Consider the following 21,390-nt stretch of genomic DNA (forward strand, 5'->3'; position numbering starts at 1 on the left):
GACACAAGAGTGTTGGACTGGATGGGCCATTGGCCTGATTCGACATGGCTTCTTTTATGTTCTTATCCCTGGCATTGAAAAGGGCTGTCAAGGTGGAATCTGGATACATATTAAGCCTTCCTTGAAACCTCTTATCCCCCTCAAACCATAGACAGGATAATGCCAATTTATTCACCTCCCGTGAATAATAATCTGAATGAATGTGATAAGAATTTAGGGTCAGGAGGAGACATATCACCTTCAGAGCAGCAGAGCTGACACTGAAACTCCCTCCCTGGGTTTCTGCACAACTGGGTTCTGACAGAAAGTTCTGTCACTTTGAAGCAGCTGCTGTTGACAGCCCCACTTGGCTACTGCATTGTGTGTCTCCCTGCCCCATGGTGCCAAGATGAGCTTAGCTATTGATCACTTGCATCCTAGGTAGCTCAGTTCCTCCGGAAAAGCTCATAACAGCCATTCCGTGTTTCTAACTAAATTAGACATGGGGGAATAATGAGATTTCTGTAGCAGCCAACCTTTCCGAAAGGTGGAGTTGTGCATTTAAACAGAGACTTACACAAGAGCTGAACAAAAGCTCAAGGACTTTCTCATTGTATGTTCCGGACATCCTACAGAAGCTGGTGGTCATAGTCAGAACCTAATACCGCCAGACTAGACTGAGATATTGTAATAGTTTTTAACTTGATAAATGTATTATGGTTTTATATGTTTTATGAAATTGATTGTTTTTATGATATTGTAAGCCGCCCTGAGTCCGCTTGCGGAGAGGGCGGGATATAAATATAAAGTAATAAATAAATAATAAATAAATTTTTGAAAAAGAAAAAAGCACTTGACCACAATTGCATCTATACAGTGTAGAAACACACTGTTGGTATGGAGGCAGAAGCAAGGGGTGGGGGTGAGAATGGGTCTGCATGCACATTCTTCACTAGCTGCTACTCTCACCTCTTGCTCCTGCCCCATTTCCTCCATTGCATGCGTGCAAATGCAGAGTGTGTCATAGTAACTATCCTGGGGGAGCCCCCTGCAGCGCAGAAACCATCCCTTTCTGAGCCTAGCCACTCTTTAAGGGCACAGCATGACTGGGCTTGAAAAGGCAGAGTGCCTCTAGGCAGCTAAAAGGAGAGTGAGAATGGCACCCAGCATCAGGCTGACCCATGCCAGTTTGAAAACTGAGGTTAGTTCAGGCCTTGAATTCAGCAGGAGCCCACAGAAGCGCAGCCCCTGGACCTTTCTGATGCCCCCCTTCTCCTCCCCACCTACCTGCCTTGTCCATTGAATAGCAGGTGCAGATGCATAACAATCACTGGATTAGGAGAGCAGTCAGCCAGCCAGCCACCAGGAGCTTTGCCATGTGCGAAGCTCTTTTCTCTGTTCCTGAACCTGTTGCAAAGAATCAGTTCCTGAATGTGCACTGTAGGTTTAAGTTTAGGATGTATAAATATAAGTTGGTAATCCTTGCTTGAATTTTCCTCTCCTTTTCAGAGCGACTTTCGTTTTCCAACTCAGAGAAAGAAATTAATTTAATAGCTGATGCACTATCCAGACAAAATGCTGCCCATTTGCGTCTCAGTCAAGATGGTAAGCCAAACACTACCCTGGGGCTGGGTAGTCCTCCTTTCTTGAACACATGAAGCTGCCTTCTACTGAATCAGACCATCGGCCCATTAAGGTCAATGTTGTCTACTCAGACTGGCAGTGGCTCTCCGCAGTCTCAAGCTGAGGTCTTTCCCATCACCTACTGCCTGCTCCTTTTACCTGGAGATGCTGGGCATTGAACCTGAGGCCTTCTGCATAAAGGTTTCTTCTGTCATGGAATTCATTTCCAGGCTTTCAGGAAATCTTGCATCCTGCCACTGGTTGGACCCAGACCTGGTTAGCTTCAGCAAGGTTTCTCATCTGGTCTGTCAGTATAATGGACCACTTCTGATTAGTATTGGCCTCCTTTCATCATTCAGGTTGTAACTTCATACATAAAAGTGTGGGGGGAAATTTTCTGCCTCTTAATGCTTCTCTCCCTTCTTTCTCTTCTTTGTGATGTAATTTGTCTTCTACAGAAACCGTGGCCTCTGCAGGGGAGCATTCCCAAGCTGATGCGTTGGGGGCCAAGTCCTCGCAAAAGAGCCAGCCAGGACACCCGACTGCAATGTCTCACCCTCCCTCTTCCACAGAGACTGTGAAGAGCTCTCCGTTGGAGTCTTTGCACATGACTTCAAATGATGCCCTTATCCTTGGTAAGGGATGGATGCAACTGGGTGATCCATTGTGGAGGCTGTTGGGGGGAAAGAGGAAACTTCAGTTCTGTTGCCAGCGTCTTCCTGGGATGATGGGGACTCTGGAAGTGTTTCTGGAGACTACAATGAAGGCTTTTTCATCCTCTCTCTGTGGCTTCCTGTGGTTCACTGCTCTACATAGCGGCTTACCTGTGTCCTGTGTTCTGTTTCCTTTTAAATGCCATTGATGTGTGGTACTTTTTTGGAGGGGGGGGGGATCTGTGATTAAAAACAATGGATTCCACATCATGGAAAACTGAATGCTATAATTTCAGTCATGCAGATGAAGCAGATTGAGCTATTCGCTATTTTATCATATTCTGCTTCCATTTAATACTGTGGCCTTGCTTTTTTTTGTGACTTGTAGTTCTAGGCTAGAAATGTTTCTGATAAACAAAAATAATTCCAATATATGTTAGCTTTAGAAATCAGGCCAGTCCTAGGTGTGATGCACCTGGATCATTGGGGCTTTTTCTGAGCAGGAACGCAGTTCCGGCTGGCTTGCCACCAGGGGGTGTGGTTCAATATGCAAATGAGTTCCTGCTGGGCTTTTCTACAAAAAAGCCCTGTGTGAAACCATGGTGATGGCAGTAGGTGTGGCCTAATATGCAAATGAGTTCCTGTTTCTACAAAAAAGAAGAAGCCCTGAATACACTGCTGATGTTTTTGTCCTTTCTTTCCCCCTGTCTCTTGCTTCCTCTCTAGGTATGATAATAGTGTGCACCATTGCAGGGATCTCTGCTCTGGTTGTGGCAGCAGTTTGCTGGTGCAGGTAAGTTTCCAGGAAATATTTCTTATCCCAATTCCCGTGGCTGTGTTTTTGACATTCTACAGAGCCTTTTACAGGAATCCTCAGCAGGGCTGGTCGCATTACAGGACTAAACACTGACATGAATTGGGTCTGGAACCCAGTTCCTCAGAAGCAGTGTTGAGGTGCATGCATTACCACACCCTGAAAGCAACATTACTGGCTGCCCCTTTTGTTCTGCAGCTCCATGCTTGAGCTGTCCTGAAAAGCTTTTAGGGCTGCCAGGCCCTACCTGGCCACTGGTGGGAGGCTCCAAGGTCTGTTCTGGGATCTTTTTGTGTCCACACTGCCATGACATCATCCAGAAGTGACATCATCATGTTGCTGATGTTGAGGATGTGCTTTAGTTTTTGGGCAAAACTCTATGGTTGGGTCCCAATTTTACCATAGAGTTTTGTCTAAAAACTAGAGCATCATCCCCTGACGCTGGCGACATGATGATGTCACTTCTGGGCGACATCATTATGTTGCATTCGGACACATTTGTGGGTGGGGTTTCCCCTGCTGGCCAGCTGACTGGTGGCAGAAAGGGGCCCACAAAAGCAGGGGAACCTTTGCCCAAACTGGGGCCTATAAGCTTTATATGTGTTTCCTGAAGAGGCCCTCCAAATCCTGACACTGCAAGGGTTTCTGATGACTGGAAAACATCTGGTTTTGGGCATGTGTGGTGAAATGAGCCACTTGTTCTCCTTCTGATGTTTGTTTATGGCTTTATTAGAGCTGCTGAAGCATCGAGGTGAGGAGAACAAACCCTGAACCAGGACACTCCTGCTCCAGATCCTTCTGTCACTGCAAACTTGCTCAGGTTGCCTTAAAAATACGTAGGGAAGAACACCAACCGTCTTTCCAAGGCAGCTCTGAGGATACATGGAAAACCCTTTGGGAAGCTCTTAACAGCAGTGTGTAAAGGCCAAGGATGATTACTTATTAACAGCTATGGCTTGGATCACATGGAATTGTCACATGAAGGGGCACGTTCCTAGTGCTGGAAGAAAACACTGCTGTTCATGGAATCAATGCACAGGATCCAACCCACACCGTTAACATTATGAATATGTGACATATTTTATACAGAGATATAGATATAGCTATTCTGCATCAATTACATGTTAAATCTTGCCTGCCCATCAGCACTTAGAAAAGAAAGCGGTTTAAAAACAATACCCAGGCCAACTAAATTGGGTCTGTGAAAATTGGGTCTCTGTATTCTTTAAAAGTCATTTGTAGAGCATTGGTGGCATTCTTGCTATCTCGCTGGCCCTGGCAATAGCCTTGTGATGAAAGCCACTAAAATCCCAGCTCACAGATGAGAAAATGGATGCCAAGAGTAGGGTGACCATAATGTCTGAAGGCCAGCCAGGGACACTGGGGGGGGGGGGGTGTGCCGCCGGAAACAGGAAGTGACGTCACTTCCGGTGACGTCACTTCCGGTGATGTCATGCCACCACCGGAAACAGGAAGTGGCATCACTTCCTGTGACATCATTTCCCCCGCGTCACCTGCCGGAAACAGGAAATGACATCACAGCACTTCCTGTGACGTCCCCAAAAATCCCCCAAATATCACCGCCGGAAACAATTTTGTTCTCAAATCCTGTATATACTTCATCAGTATATGGGATAAGGCACTTTCTCAACTGTGCTGCATAATGCAGCCTATTTATTTTGTCCTGTTGGCTCTGTTGGCTCTATCTGCGCCACCTTCATCACTTTCGGGGTGTGGATCCCCCAGTGGGGTGGGCTCCCGACTCCCTCCGCCGGCTGTTTCTGATAGCCCTGCGCCCCCTCTTTCATTTGATATGTGTCCCGTGCGGGTGCCACCCTCCTGCCGGGAGATGCCGCAAAATGAGCCCCCTTGAGGCTTATGGCGGCAGGGCTCGGGGGAAGCAAGCTAGACTGCTGTTCTTTTGAGGGGTTATAGAGTGTTTCGAGCCCCTCCCTGTGGCATCGGTCCCATCGTTGTGGGACCCAGGGGGCCGGCGCAGCAGCCTGCCGAAGCAGCCTGTCACTAATAACACAGGTCGAGATGCGGAAGTGACTGACAGGCTGCTTCAGCGGGCCGCTGCGCCGGCCCCCTGGGTCCCACAATGATGGGACCCATGCCACAGGGAGGGGCTCGAAACACTCTATAACCCCTCAAAAGAACAGCAGTCTAGCTTGCTTCCCCCGAGCCCTGCCGCCATAAGCCTCAAGGGGGCTCATTTTGCGGCATCTCCCGGCAGGAGGGTGGCACCCGCACGGGACACATATCAAATGAAAGAGGGGGCGCAGGGCTATCAGAAACAGCCAGCAGAGGGAGTCGGGAGCCCACCCCACTGGGGGATCCACACCCCGAAAGTGATGAAGGTGGCGCAGATAGAGCCAACAGAGCCAACAGGACAAAATAAATAGGCTGCATTATGCAGCACAGTTGAGAAAGTGCCTTATCCCATATACTGATGAAGTAAATACAGGATCTGAGAACAAAATTGCACCAGAAGACACAAACACAAAGCTCCCTTACACTGAATCAGTGCTTCGGTCCACCAAAGTCAGTATTGTCCACTCCAGTCACAAACACAAAGCTCCCTTACACTGAATCAGTGCTTGGGTCCACCAAAGTCAGTATTGTCACATAAGAACATAACAGAAGCCCTGTTGGATCAGGCCAGTGGCCCATCCAGTCCAACACTCTGCGTCACATAAGAACATAACAGAAGCCCTGTTGGATCAGGCCAGTGGCCCATCCAGTCCAACACTCTGCGTCACATAAGAACATAACAGAAGCCCTGTTGGATCAGGCCAGTTGCCCATCCAGTCCAACACTCTGCGTCACATAAGAACATAACAGAAGCCCTGTTGGATCAGGCCAGTGGCCCATCCAGTCCAACACTCTGCGTCACATAAGAACATAACAGAAGCCCTGTTGGATCAGGCCAGTGGCCCATCCAGTCCAACACTCTGCGTCACATAAGAACATAACAGAAGCCCTGTTGGATCAGGCCAGTGGCCCATCCAGTCCAACACTCTGTGTCACATAAGAGAAGCCCTGTTGCATCAGGCCAGTGGCCCCTCCAGTCCAACACTCTGCGCCACATAAGAACATAAGGAGGGAAGGAAGGGAGGAGGGAAGGGAGGAGGGAAGGGAAGGGAAGGGAAGGGAGGAGGGAAGGGAAGGGAAGGGGAGGGAGGGAGGAAGGAAGGAAGGAAGGAAGGAAGGAAGGGAGGAAGGGAGGGAGGGAGGGAAGGGAGGGAAGGAAGGGAGGGAAGGAAGAAAGAAAGGAAGGAGGGAGGGGAGGAGGGAGGGAAGGAAGGGAGGAGGGAAGGGAGGAGGGAAGGGAAGGGAAGGGAGGAGGGAAGGGAGGAGGGAAGGGAAGGGAGGGAGGGAGGAAGGAAGGAAGGAAGGAAGGAAGGGAGGGAGGGAAGGGAGGGAAGGAAGAAAGAAAGAAAGGAAGGGAGGAGGGAGGGAGGGAAGGAAGGAAGGGAAGGAAGGGAGGGAGGGAAGGAAGGGAGGGAAGGAAGGAAAGAAGGGAAGAGGGAGGGAAGAAAGGAAGGCCGCCCCCCCCCCCGCTTTCGGCCCCCTTACCTGCGGTGGCGGTCGGCGGCGAGTCGGGCGGCGGCGGCGGGTCGGGCGGCGGCGGCGAGTCCAGCGGCGGCGGCGGTGAGGCCAGGGAGGCGTCGGAGAGGCCTTCCTTGGCCGGCGCTGGCCCGGGAAGGCCTTCCAGAGGCTCTGGAAGGCCTTCCCGGACCAGCGCCGGGTGCTCCGTGGCCTCCCCGCGGCCTCCGCTGGTCGCTGGGGGCCTTCCAGAGTGTCTGGAAGGCCCCCAGCGACCAGCGGAGGCCGCGGGGAGGCCTTCGCTGGCCGGCGCTGGCCCGGGAAGGCCTTCCAGAGGCTCTGGAAGGCCTTCCCGGACCAGCGCCGGGTGCTCCGCGGCCTCCCCGCGGCCTCCGCTGGTCGCTGGGGGCCTTCCAGACACTCTGGAAGGCCCCCAGCGACCAGCGGAGGCCGCGGGGAGGCCTTCGCTGGCCGGCGCTGGTCCGGGAAGGCCTTCCAGAGGCTCTGGAAGGCCTTCCCGGACCAGCGCCGGGTGCTCCGCGGCCTCCCCGCGGCCTCCGCTGGTCGCTGGGGGCCTTCCAGAGTGTCTGGAAGGCCCCCAGCGACCAGCGGAGGCCGCAGGGAGGCCTTCGCTGGCCGGCGCTGGCCCGGGAAGGCCTTCCAGAGGCTCTGGAAGGCCTTCCCGGACCAGCGCCGGGTGCTCCGCGGCCTCCCCGCGGCCTCCGCTGGTCGCTGGGGGCCTTCCAGACACTCTGGAAGGCCCCCAGCGACCAGCGGAGGCCGCGGGGAGGCCTTCGCTGGCCGGCGCTGGCCCGGGAAGGCCTTCCAGAGGCTCTGGAAGGCCTTCCCGGACCAGCGCCGGGTGCTCCGCGGCCTCCCCGCGGCCTCCGCTGGTCGCTGGGGGCCTTCCAGAGTGTCTGGAAGGCCCCCAGCGACCAGCGGAGGCCGCGGGGAGGCCTTCGCTGGCCGGCGCTGGTCCGGGAAGGCCTTCCAGAGGCTCTGGAAGGCCTTCCCGGACCAGCGCCGGGTGCTCCGCGGCCTCCCCGCGGCCTCCGCTGGTCGCTGGGGGCCTTCCAGAGTGTCTGGAAGGCCCCCAGCGACCAGCGGAGGCCGCGGGGAGGCCTTCGCTGGCCGGCGCTGGCCCGGGAAGGCCTTCCAGAGGCTCTGGAAGGCCTTCCCGGACCAGCGCCGGGTGCTCCGCGGCCTCCCCGCGGCCTCCGCTGGTCGCTGGGGGCCTTCCAGACACTCTGGAAGGCCCCCTGCGACCAGCGGAGGCCGCGGGGAGGCCTTCGCTGGCCGGCGCTGGCCCGGGAAGGCCTTCCAGAGGCTCTGGAAGGCCTTCCCGGACCAGCGCCGGGTGCTCCGCGGCCTCCCCGCGGCCTCCGCTGGTCGCTGGGGGCCTTCCAGAGTGTCTGGAAGGCCCCCAGCGACCAGCGGAGGCCGCGGGGAGGCCTTCGCTGGCCGGCGCTGGCCCGGGAAGGCCTTCCAGAGGCTCTGGAAGGCCTTCCCGGACCAGCGCCGGGTGCTCCGCGGCCTCCCCGCGGCCTCCGCTGGTCGCTGGGGGCCTTCCAGACACTCTGGAAGGCCCCCAGCGACCAGCGGAGGCCGCGGGGAGGCCTTCGCTGGCCGGCGCTGGCCCGGGAAGGCCTTCCAGAGGCTCTGGAAGGCCTTCCCGGACCAGCGCCGGGTGCTCCGCGGCCTCCCCGCGGCCTCCGCTGGTCGCTGGGGGCCTTCCAGACACTCTGGAAGGCCCCCAGCGACCAGCGGAGGCCGCGGGGAGGCCTTCGCTGGCCGGCGCTGGCCCGGGAAGGCCTTCCAGAGGCTCTGGAAGGCCTTCCCGGACCAGCGCCGGGTGCTCCGCGGCCTCCCCGCGGCCTCCGCTGGTCGCTGGGGGCCTTCCAGACACTCTGGAAGGCCCCCAGCGACCAGCGGAGGCCGCGGGGAGGCCTTCGCTGGCCGGCGCTGGTCCGGGAAGGCCTTCCAGAGGCTCTGGAAGGCCTTCCCGGACCAGCGCCGGGTGCTCCGCGGCCTCCCCGCGGCCTCCGCTGGTCGCTGGGGGCCTTCCAGACACTCTGGAAGGCCCCCAGCGACCAGCGGAGGCCGCGGAGAGGCCTCCCCCACCGCTGCCGGCCCCGCGCGCGGGCGGGGAAGGCGGGGAGTGAGGGAGGGAGCGTCCCTGCGCGTGCGCAGGGGCCCTGCGCAGGCGCAGGGACGCTCCCTCCCTCACTCCCCGCCTTCCCCGCCGGCGCCCACGGCCCACCGGCTCCGGGGCTGGCTAAACCGGGACCTTTAATGGTCCCGGTATAGGCAGCCCGGGAGCCGGGATTGGGTGGCCAGAACCGGGAATGTCCCGGGAGACCGGGACGGTCTGGCCACCCTAGCCAAGAGGCTCTTCTCCTAGTCCTGCGTCTCTTACTCTCTTCCCTATTAGCAAATACTGTAAAGAGCACTGGCTTTATGGAGACCTGTCTGCTATAATTCACCTGCCTAGCTTTGCTGCCTCAGAAATGGGATTTCCATGGTGAGAGGCAGTTTGCTAGACTGCATGGGAGAGAGGAGGAGGAGCAGCAGGGGAGGCTATTGGCTGCCTGCCCTGCTGAAGGACTTCTGGGAGGCCTCTCCCTGGCCATTGTCGGCCACAGGATGCTGGGTTAAAGGTGATGTTTGTTATTTTCTTCTTCTCAGGCTGCAAAAGGAAATACAGCTTGCACAGAAAGTGGACTACCCAGCTCACAATCTACCAGGCCCTCTGTCCTACGATAAGATCTCGGTATGCCGTCCATCTTGTGCATCTTTTAAAAAAGCGGAAACTTAACGTGCTAAACTTGATGTGCTTCTCTGTTTTGAAAATGAAATGCTATTTTCCCCTTAACAATTCCAAACATACTGCCTCGAGAGAACTCTGGAGCACTGCAACAATAATGGAAAATTAAGTAAAGGCTCCCCATAGCCAGATATCCCTCCCCCTGGGGGTGTTTCCGCAGGATTCCTTGCTCTAGCTTTACTTCCTCCCCGTTACTCCCTGCATGTGTGATTTAGGGCTAGAGGACCCAGTATGATTTTAACAAGTCATCTGTGGGTTCTGGCTCCAAAATGGGAGAAAACTCTTCCCCCAGGCCATTTCGGTTTGGGGAAAATAGCACAAGGGGAAGATAACAGCACTTCCTACACTTAACACAGTCCAAAGCAATGTTCTCTCTAAGTTGCAGAGTCTTGCGAGCAAAAAATTCTACTTTGTGAGCTACTGGCATTAAAGTTGTGAGCTGCTGCATAAATTAGTGTGCTCTGGGGTCATCCTTCCTGAGTTAAGACAAAAATGTGTGAGATGGAGGCTAAAAATCTGTGAGCTAGGTCACACAAACTCCGCTTAGAGGGAACACTGGTCCAAAGCTAAACTGGGTTCCTGCAGGCTTTTTAAAATGGCAGTGCCCACAGCTGCTTTGTGGCTGCAGGGAAAGGGAGATGAGTCCAGGGAAGATGGAGCTAACTCGTTAAAAACTGTATAGTGTAGTTTGGCTCTCAGTCATTCTTAATGCAGCAGAATTACCGGCACTTAGAAGAGGCATGCGTGGGGTGTGTTTGCATAAGTCACTGTTCTGGGTCACAGAAAGCACTTTCAACATAGAGTCTCCTGCAGAAACACTGGGGGTTCACTCCTCAATGAGCTGGTGGTAATTATTCTGGAGTATGTGTGTCAGGTTTGTACCTGCCTTACACAGACTTCAGCTGCCAGTCCACCTAGCTCAGTGTTATCTATTCTTACTGGCAGTGGCTCTCCAGGTTCTCAAGCAGAAATAGGACCTTCCAACAGCTGAGTTCAGTTTGCGATAGGGTTGCCAGCTCTGGCTTGGGAAATACCTGGAGATTCTGGGGGTGGAGCCTGGAAAGGGCAAGGTTTGGGTAGGGGAAGGACATCAAAGGAATATAATGCCACAGACTCCACCTTCCAAAGCAGCCACTTTCTCCAGATGAACTGATCTCTGTTGCCTGGAGATCAGATGTAGTATCAGTAGATATCCAGCCACCACCTGGAGGTTGGCAGCCCTAGCTATGATGCCAGGTATTGAACTGGGAACCTTTTGCGTGCAAAACAGGTGCCATATCTTTGAGCCATAATTATAATTCCCATCATGCAACAGTATGCACACCTTTTGTGTTTTTCTTTTCCCAGCCTGGAGACAAAAAGTTGGCACAGAGTGCTCAGATGTACCACTACCAACACCAGAAGCAACAAATGCTCTCCATGGAGAAGTGAGTAGCTCACTCTTCCACTTCTTTTTTGTTTCGAATGTGCAGGACCCAGCTGTCTGGCTCTCCTTCAGCCATGAAAAGTTTGCTGCATTCCTGCAAATAGTGTAATGATAGAGAAGTCCTGGTCCAGTGCATAGTTCATGGTTTGTACCGTAGAGACTCAATGGATAAAGCAACATCCCTGCTTATGATGGTAGCAGCCAGTCCATGGCCAATGATGAGGTTCAGTTCTGGAAGTTTAGGCTGTGTGTTACTTAGATTATATCTTCTAGACTTGCCAACCTCCTGATGGGGCCTAGAGTTCTCTCAGAACTACAGCAGATCTCCAGATTATAGAGATCAGAGTAAAGTATGGAGACTGCTCTGTTCTCTAAGGACACTCTATGAAACAACTGCTGCTCTGGAGGACCTGGATAGTTCACATTATAGGACCAGCCCTAGACTGTCTGGCACCCTAGGCAAGGCTAACTTCTGCCCCCTCCCCCCCCCCCGCACTGATAACTTCACCTGTGATCCTGTAGTACATACCCTCACCCTTATGGAGAGGGCATTAAATAGTTGTGTTCCTACAGAGAGTGTTGGAAATAACACTTGCAGAGGAAGAAACTGTTTTCTTCATGTGCTGTATAATTAAATAGCTCTTGCAAGATGTGGTGGTGGTTGGTAGCTTTTACATGGCACTTTACAAAGATAAGACAAACTCACTGAGGAGTGGTAGATGGGTTAACATTGGCCAGGAGGTTCTCCGCAATTCAGCAGCAGGAGACCACCTCACAATGTACGACCACCCCTTTTATGACCTGCTGGTAAACTGCTTAGCCAGAACAATGGCCAAGTGGGTTGGGAATCTCTTTTATGGTGCTGAGTTTCAGAATGCTACAGGTTTGAATGCCAGAGTTCTACAGAGTCGGGGGCCAAACTGCATAATTCAGCAGGATCCATTGCTGTGCGATGGAGCACCTGTAGCAAATGGGAGGTTCTCCTGGTGCCTGCTACCATCTAGGGATTTTTTCACCTGTAGGCATAAAGAAGAGCCCAAACTGCCAGAATCTGCATCATCCGATGAGGAAAATGAAGATGGAGACTTCACTGTTTACGAGTGCCCGGGGCTTGCTCCTGTAAGTACTTTGGCAAGAGTGTACTCTGCCTTGATTAATGTTCTTCCATACACATTCTGGTTTTGACCTTGCTTGCTTTGGTGATGAGGGGTTATGACTTTGCCCTTCTGCTCCAAGGTGCTGCCAAAAGCAGATTACCACAAAAAAAAAATACTGTTAGACTAAAAGCTATAATCAAAGTAAAATAAATTAAGCAGCTGCCAGCATAATCCCAGAAGTAGCAGATTACAACACACTATTTTGGATCATTCAAAAGCAGCAAAGGGACTAAAACGGGTGGGACAATTTTAAAAACATCACAGCAGCTGTCTGGGTGCTCTGTCACCCCTGAGGTCTTTTAGGCAGTGTTTTTTAATGGTCTTTCTGATAGAGGCTGACTTTTTAAAAACTATTTTAAATTTTTCATGAAGTTCTCAGTACAGTACAAAAGATAACAAAATCCCTCTGCCATAATGCAAGACGTTATGATGTACAAAGAGAAGCAGAGCTAGTGTGGCGTAGCGGTTAAGAGCGGCAGACTCTAATCTGGAGAACCAGGTTTGATTCCCCACTCCCCCACATGCTGCAGCTGGGTGACCATGGGTCAGTCACAGTTCTCCCAGAGCTTTTCTCTCAAGAGCAGTTCTTTCAGAGCCCTCTCAGCCCCACCTGCCTCACAAGGTGTCTGTTGTAGGGAAGGGAAGGAGACTGTAAACCTCTCTAAGATTTTCCTTCTCCTCCTCTTTAAATGCTAACAAAACTAACTAGTTAACAAAACAGAGGATGAGATGAGCATACATACCTCCAGGGGGGAGAAGTTCCAGAGTTTGGTTGCTGCAGCCAAAAAGACCCTGTCATAAATGCCCATAGACCTGGCCTCTGACATCACAGGCTTTTGCTATAGGGTACCATTGGCTGATCTCAAATCCTGGGCAGTGTGTTAAATGTCTCTGGGCTTTTCTGACACCTACCAAACGAGCCCCACTTTCTCTGCCTTGCTATTGTTTCTGTGGGTGTAGAGAGTATATTGTTTCAGAAAGGCTCATCCCTATAATAATTGCTCCAGGGCCCATGATAGAAGGAAGCCCTCATCTCACCCTTACAAGCCCATTAAAAGGCTTTTCATCCCCCACTGGCCATATGCCAAGACAGCTAACCAGGTTTCGGTATACAATTTCATTTAAAACAAAAATGTTCATTACGGTGTTGGGGGTGGGGAGGTGCTGAGGCAATTGCCAGTAAATAATTAGTATGTAATTGTATTTAAAAACCAAACCAAGCCAAAACAAGATCAGCAAATCGAGTCAGCTCAAATCCAGCAATACTTCTTATTGCAAAATAGGATAGAAGCTTTGGTACAGGAGCACACAGAATGAATGTGGGCAGACAGATATAGTGTCTTATAAAAAAAGCCCTTAACTCTGAAGTTGATGGCTTCCTTCCAGCCCAGCCCTCCAGCCATGCTTTTTCTCCCAGCCACTGTTGGATGATCTATAAGTAAACAATTCAGGAGCTGCTAAACCAAAGCTTGGGGGGGGGGGGAGAGTCATTGGCTGCCTCCCATTGGTTAGAGGGAGCTGAAACGGCTTCATTATTTCTTCTTTGATATATTTGGAGATGCACTTACTGATTTTCAAATTGCTTTTTAATGTGTTTCTTCTGCATTTCAGCATTGTACGCTTGTGTGTCTGTTGAAAAGCAAGATTGCAAAATGGTTAACCGTTCAGTTAACGGCAAGGTGGGCTGTAGTTGCAGACTTCCTTGGGCAATATTGTAATCACCTGTGTCTTCTCTCTTTCCCTACCCACAATCTTCCTGTTTCCCCCCAAATTGCTGCAGACTGGTGAGATGGAGGTGAAAAACCCACTCTTTGACGATTCCTCCTTGCATCCTCCGCCCCCCAAGCTGCACCCCTGACCTCTGGCCGAACATGCTGTGGACTCTGTGCACCAAGCGCCCTGCATAGGAACGTTCCCGAACCACAGACCTCATAAAGAAAGTGCCCGTCGCAACGTGCTCAGACGCCCGACTGTTAGAAACCCCCCTTTGCATTGAATCTGTCGAATGAACAAGTGTTGTTGGCTTGGTGGGGGGGGGGCTTGCTTCACTCGCCAGCTCTTGTTTGCTATCGCCTCCATGCCGTCTGCTCGATCCGCTGCCTCTCGCTGTTCAGATGGCACCTGGACAATTAATGCATTTGTGATCTCTGATTGGCTTGCTTGTTTGGTGGGGGGGGGGGGAGAAGGACAGGGTCCCTTGCTTTTCTAGTTTTCCACAGCCTTTGGAAAACCCTATGTCTTATTGCAAAAACCAAGAGATGCATTCCCCATCAGCCTTTTGTGTACAAGGATGGAAACGGCAGAAATCAAAACATTTCAAATCCAAGGCTTCCCCCCCCCCTCCCCCAGGTTACTTTCAGTCTTGCTGATCCATCTGTGGCAAGTTCCACGTGTTAGATTGCTGCTGCCTAGGCTTATAACTTGTGTAGCTTGGAGGGGAGGGAGAGCCTGCAGCTTTTTGTACCAAATGGTTTTCCTCCTGTCCCAGTAAACACCCTGGGTTGGGAGATCATCACAAAGCCCATTTTAGAGGGGAGGCAATTCTTTATTGGAAAAATACATGATATAAGACATAGAAGATGCAGAGAAAATGCAAATTGCTATAGAATATAATGCCTCTATGAATTCAACAAAGAGTATCACAAAAGAGTATCATGAATTTTAAGACAAGTGGACATATACCACCATTTTCTTCATTTCCACCCCATCACAGAGTGGCTATTTATACATTTGTCTGATTGGGTGTTAGAATTTCTGAGGCTTCAGTGTCGATGTACTGGTTTTTGAATGGTTGTTGCTTTGTCCGTGCACAGAAGAGTTGGGGCAAAGGGGGGTGGGGCTGTGGCAAAGTGGGGAAGGGTCTTGGATATTGAGTTGGGTTTGATCCAGGGAATGATTTCCAGTTCTCCTCCCACCCCCCACCCCACCCCACCCCACCCCCGTGACTGATCTGTGAGTAGGTAAGGCTCAGCTGTTGCTTCTCTTATTGAATGTGGGTGGGACAGAACTGGAATCCATCACCTTGGGTCATATTCCCAGGTACCTCACTGCTGGTGGCAGCCTGGAGTTGAGCATTCTCTAGTCAGCTATCCAGCATCACTGGGTGAACACTAATACTATTTGTGCTGAACGTATGCATATGCCACAGTGCCCTCCCCTGAATATTTCCTTCAGACTTTATTCTTCTTGTAACTTCAATGGTTGCAACCTTTGCTTCTGTGTTTTACACATGGCAGTGAATCTCACCTTCATTATCCTTAATTAGGCACCAAGCATACCCCATAATTCTTTGCAGTGAGAAAGGGATTATGGGGGAAGTTTGCTTTTGCAAGAATTCACTTGTGAGTGGTTCTATCCAGAATGGCTGAAGGGCACCCAGTTCTGAAATAGTTGGCACTTCTGATGACACCGTCTCTGTGCTGCTGTATCTGTGATGAATGAGAGTAAAAAGAGAACTTCACGTGAATTTTGCCAGGTCTGTCTTCAAGTTTCAGTTATCTTTGCAAATCTTCCTCATAGTGGTTGAGGTCTTCAAAATGAAAAAGTTAGTTCTTACGCTTTTAAAGTAATGGGGTGGAGCCTACCCCTATCCTACCCTCCAGCTGAGCCAAGCATCGCCCCTTCCTCCAACGTCAGTGTCCCTTCCTCCAGTGGCAGAAGGCTGCTTCGACTGGAGGAAGGTTATGCCACTGTCTCGTCCAGATTCAAGAACTTAACATGGAAGCAGGCAAAGGTGCAGTCACTCAATAAGTACAGCACCTGCTTTACAGACAGAAGGTCCTGGGGGGTCAGTCTCTGGCACCTCACCCTAAGATCTTGGGGATCAGGGGGAGAGTCTGCCTTAAAACTCAGGATAATGACCTTCACATTCATATATGCACACCCTGTTTTCTCAAAACCCTCAAAGACTACCCTGGCTGTGATCACACACGTTAAATAGTGCAGTTTCAATCTGCTTTCAATGCACTTTCCAACTGGATTTTACTGTGTGAACTGGCAAAATCCAGTTTGAAAGTGGATTGAAACTGCATTATTTAGCATGTATGATAGCAGCCCTAAGTAGCATCAGTATTGATCGTTCATACTACTTTGTAGTTTTTTTAAAAAATCCTCAATCATGAGGTCTAGTAACTTGCTTTCACAAAAGGAGAAAGAAAATGGGGGAAGATTTAACTGCTTGGCATTGTGAGGGATGCAACCAAATTCACTGTGCATCTACTGTAAAGGAAATGTTTGTTTTTTTTAAAACCAGCATGGATTTCCATGAAGCACCTTGAGGATGTCCTAAGCTGCACGGCACCAATCCCATACAAGGGGCAGCCAAGCATATTGCGGGCTTGCATTGTGTGTCTTTGTGTGTTGTATTCATATATGTGGGTATGTTTAGAATTGCTTCCTTGGGACATTAAACATTTGCACGCGTGTGCTCCTCCTGGCCCTACAGAATGAGGTACAAGTAAGATGTTTGCAGAACTGTCAATATTTTAGAGCACTTAATGGTATTTAGCTGCACCAACCCTCAGCAAAAGTGGGTGCAATCCCCAGGAAATTCTGGAGAAGTCAGTCATTCAGCGTCATCAAACATTTGTCCATTGGATGATTCTTAAGGAGCTTCTCTGAGCATTTAGGGGATGGCACCCTTCCGCTTCCTTGTGTTTCACTTTACATTGTACCGAGCAGGTTTTTGCTTACATTGACCTTTACAACAACCCTCTGAGGTAGGTCACCATCTTCAAATAATCTTCCAGAGGCTGCACTATGAGTTGATGTGGGAGGTGGGGACCTTGGTCAAAGTACCTTGACCACACAGGCACCAAATGGGAGAGAAATCAGCACCTCGAAAGTCTGATGTTCACATGTTCTTCTAGCTCTGTAGAGCCCTGGAGATGAGGTTCCAAAGAAACAACCTTTGGAGGCAAGTGTGAAGCAATTTCACTGTGCAGGAAGTTGGGTCTGTTTTGGAGGATATTTTGAGCAACCCTCCCCCCTTGCACCATTTTATTCATGACATTTTTATTTCACCCTTCCAAGGAGCTCAGGGCAGCATACATTGGTCTCCCCTCCACCATGTTACTCTCATCCCAGCCCTTGAGGTTGGTTAGGCTGAGACTGACCCAGCAAGCTTCATAGCAGAGTAGGGATTCAAACCTGGATCTCCCAGATCATAGCCTGACACTTTAACCACTACACACCGCCGCCTGTCCTAGCTGTGATAGAACTGGCATTATTTCTCTCCTGAGACAGGGGGACACCAACAGCTCCATGGTTTGGGCTTAAAACCCTGTCCTGAATCTTACTGGGGTAGGAGACAAACTTTGGCTATTTTATTTCTTATTCTTTCTTCCCTACACATGACTCCCTTTCTGAACTAATTGTTGTATGGACTGTATTTAGTATTACCTTAAAAAGAGAAATTTTATTAAATGACCGACATTTCAAACCAATTCAGGATGATGGGTCTTGCTTCCCCCCACTGGCCTCATAAGACTACCTGTTGTTTTTGCCTTGATTTAAGTGAACTAGAAATTGACTTTCACGCTAGCTTGGGTCATAGAACCTTTCATCACATGGATATTTTTGCTGATGAACTCCCTGCAAGCAGACATTTCCAAGGATGTCCTCACAGATGAAGGAGGAGGGGGTGACATGAAAAAGCCCCATTTGTTAAGTCTGTTTTGGTAATAACAGAATGTTGTGCATTTTCTGTGTTCCAGATGCCTGCCAGGCTGGCTTAGAAGGAAGAGGGACCCAGGAAAGACTGGGAGATATGCAAGTGACATCAAAGCTTTCCAGAGTCAAACAGATCTTTTAACAAAAGAGAACAGTGCATTTTTCCTGCCAGGTTTATACCAAGTGGTGCTGGCTTAGAGGTTAGAATAGGAGAGGAGATTTCATGGTGTGAGAGTACAAGAGGTTGAAGAGAGAAATGCAAAATGGACACCAAATCTAGCATGACTGACAATTATTTCCATTAAAATGAATAAGAATAGCAATGACAAAACTTTTGCAAGGCACATGAATGTAACTTCACTTATCCATACTTGTAGCTACATGTTGCAGGAGGAAATTGGTGGTGATAGGCAAACTGGTGAAACTTGCACCATTGTGGATCTTTTCATTTAGGAGCCCTTGATAATCTGAGAAACTTGCACGGTTTCCCAATTGTGATCCAAGGAGTTCTAGTATAAGATAGCAGGCTGGTATTGGGTGGTGGACCACAGCTTTTGGATGCATAAGATCCAGGGCTAGTTTCAGGTGTTGGTGGGCCCTAAACAGACAATTCTCAGAGGCCCTTACTACTAACCCTCAGCCCCTTTCATGCCTCCCTTTCCAGCCTCCCACTTCCCATAGTCACTTGCATCGTCTGCACAGGCTTTCCCCAACAGTGCTGGCCAATGCAGCGCCAGCCAATCTGGGAGTTCTGCTACTGCAGTGCCCTTCTCCCAGTGATGCTGGGTGCATGGGTGGAGGAACACTCAAGCAAATACTTCAAGGGCATGCAGACATGTGGCAGGGGAGGTGCATGGGTGGGGATCAGTGGCAGCGTTCTGGTCCCCCGCAGCTGTCCCACTTCTGTGTACCAAGCACAATATGAACATGATTTTTTTTAAAAGCCATGGAGGTTCTGGGTAGATTGCAGGGTCACTTGCTTCCCTCAAAGCATTGAAGGCATTTGGAAATGTGATTGCATGATGTACACTCATCCTACTCTCATGGTTTGGACAAGTATGGCAGGTTTTTTGTTTTGTCCTATGTATAACTCTACTCCTCTGTCATATTTTCCAACACCTTTGGATGTCTTTTTTATTTCTAAATCAAAAAGCCCTGTAATGTGTCTTCCTAGGAAAGGAGCTTCAGTCCCCTCAATTAATTTAATTACCTTGACCAGCTCTTTGATATCCGGTTTAGTGTAGTGGTTAAGTGCATGGACTCTTATCTGGAAGAACCGGGTTTGATTCCTCACTCCTCCACTTGCACCTGTTAGAATGGCCTTGGGTCAGCCATAGCTTTCATAGGAGTTGTCCTTGAAAGGGCAGCTGCTGTAAGAGCTCTCTCAGCCCCACCCACCTTACAGGGTATCTGTTGTGGGGAGGGGGGAAGGTAAAGGAAATTGTGACCGCTCTGAGATTCAGAGTATAGGGTGGGATATAAATCCAGTATCGTCATCTTCTTTTTGAGGTGTGCAACCATAGATGTATACAGTGTTCCAGGTGTGACACAGGTCTTGTGTTACTAGCCATTTTACCTTTTCTAATAATCCCTAGTGCGATTTAATTGCCAGAGTCTGGTAATTAAATATTAGTGAAATCTTTTTTTCCCCCAGAACACAATTACTATTTTCTGACAAGCAGTGAGTCTTCTGCAAGCCCACCATGACCATGTTGACCTGTGGCTTTGCAGGATGTGAGAATCCCCCCAAGATTGAAACTATTTATTTGGAATTGTCCCATTGATTTCAATGGAAATTTGGAAGGAAGGTGGACTTTTAAAACACTTAAGATTTCTGGTCACTAGATGGAGCTAGGCACCCTTTCAACAGGAAGAGTTTGAACTCATTCGGAACAGGTATTTTGTTCAAATGTGCTGTTCACCAACCCCATCTTGTGGCTGACATGTATACAGTAGTAATTCTAAACTCTTTATTTTTATATATTTATAATCCTACTTTCTATCTGAGACTCAAGGTGGATGATGCAGTGTAAAACAGCATACCCAAATGGCATCAGTCATCCAACAAATGTCATAATAGGACTAGGTTTACACAAATGCAGCAAAAAAGTATCAGACATACTATGGCATCAACAATACAAAAACAATGGAATTACAAAAGTAGAAAGTAATGCTATAAAGGCAAGATAATGCATACAATAAACAGTAGAATAGGCTACAGACCCTGTTCCCAGTTTGCTGTAGTAATTAAGCCCTCAGACTCTAATCTAGGAGAACCAAGTGATTCTTCCTTCCTGCACATGCACCTGCTGGGTGACCTTAAGCCAGTCACAAGTTCTCAGCAGAGCAGTTCTCTCAGAGCTCTCTCAGCCCCACCTACCTCACAGGCTGTCTGTTGTGGGGAGAAAAAGGGAAAGGAGATTGTAAGCCACTCTGAGACTCCGAGTGAAGAGTGGGGCATAAATCCAATCTCTTCTTTTTATAAAAGCTTCTGAATCCCTCATACTACAGCCATATTCCATTAATAAACATGCCCTCCTAAATAATTCTATTTTAGTCTGTGGAATGACAAAAACCTTTCTGGTCTCCTCAGACAGACCATGTCACAAAGTGAGGGCCACAACAATGAAAGCACATTCACTGTGTGAAGGACCAGACCTGGCGCCTATCCTTTTATTGACTAAATGTCCACTACAATAAGGCTAAGAATCTTTCATTTGCCTCTAGACTCCTTTCTGTTTCTGTTGCAAAATATTGCATTGGCTTACCCTTCAAAGAAGGAAAAGGAAGCAGCAAATGAAGAAGCTTGGAACTGTGTGCAGAATAAATCCCTAATCGTGTACAGCAAATTCTATTAATATTCACAAATTGGAAAGAAATCACAGAATTAAATTATAGCTAGAAAGCTCCCCTGTAGCTGGCTGGTTTTTGTTTCTTCAGGAAGCTGAGCAATTGCAGATGGTTCTGGGGCAGCAGAGTGCGGCTCTTTTGCTTAGCCCTCTTGGGCACAAAGGTTTGGCTAGCTCTTTTCCAAAGAAGCACTATTTGTAGAATTTGACTCATGTGAGGCAAATGTGGCCACTCTTTTCCTTTCCAGATAACAGCTGCTTTGCATAACACGCAGTCACAAATGTGACAGTTAACTATATGAAAGCTGGTAATCTCTTAATTTTCCACTAGGTGTCAGTTTTGTTAAAAAGCATCAAAAAGTGTGTGTGGGGGAAGCCCCTTTTTCATGATTTTCCCCCTTTCTTTGGAGGGCAAATAGCACAATAATCTGTTCATCAGTGGGCCCTCCACAGTTTAGACACCCGCAATGCATCAACTGATCCACAGTTGTCCCTCTGTCTGTGATTCAAAGGGAATTCAGCTTTGTTTTCCCCTGCATTGCATCTCCAGCCAGCATGGAAATTGGAGCTTAGATGTCATGAGATCGCTGGACCACAGTTGCCATACTGGGGCTATGAACCTGTTAAGGTTTGATCTTGGTCTGTTAAATTAAGTGGCACTTTCCTGGATGCTTCCAAGAGCTCTCTGTAATCCTTACAGCCTAGCAATGATCAGTAATATTCTCTTTGAGATGCAGATGTAGGAATCCATCCTTATTGTTATCCTCAAGATCTAATTGTGAACTGGATGACTCCCTTCACTCAGAAAAGGCGGGATGGTGGCTCAGTGGTAGAGCATCTGCTTGG

The 21,390-nt window shown here is 49.7% G+C and overlaps 1 protein-coding gene across 1 annotated transcript in view; it reads left to right on the forward strand.

Moving 5' to 3' along the window:
* Nucleotides 1-15,491, forward strand: part of NPDC1 (neural proliferation, differentiation and control 1) — a 59,173-nt gene extending 43,682 nt beyond the window's left edge. Inside the window, exons 3-10 of the mRNA XM_060251391.1 lie at nt 1,319-1,325; nt 1,491-1,584; nt 2,061-2,237; nt 2,982-3,048; nt 9,304-9,388; nt 10,790-10,869; nt 11,891-11,987; nt 13,806-15,491. Coding sequence (XP_060107374.1) covers nt 1,319-1,325; nt 1,491-1,584; nt 2,061-2,237; nt 2,982-3,048; nt 9,304-9,388; nt 10,790-10,869; nt 11,891-11,987; nt 13,806-13,883 — 685 coding nt within the window. The 3' untranslated portion in view covers nt 13,884-15,491. The remainder of the gene's footprint in view (nt 1-1,318; nt 1,326-1,490; nt 1,585-2,060; nt 2,238-2,981; nt 3,049-9,303; nt 9,389-10,789; nt 10,870-11,890; nt 11,988-13,805) is intronic.
* Nucleotides 15,492-21,390: the final 5,899 nt, after the last annotated feature.

This window comes from Heteronotia binoei, chromosome 12 (assembly GCF_032191835.1).
Source record: "Heteronotia binoei isolate CCM8104 ecotype False Entrance Well chromosome 12, APGP_CSIRO_Hbin_v1, whole genome shotgun sequence".
Lineage (NCBI taxonomy): Eukaryota > Metazoa > Chordata > Lepidosauria > Squamata > Gekkonidae > Heteronotia > Heteronotia binoei.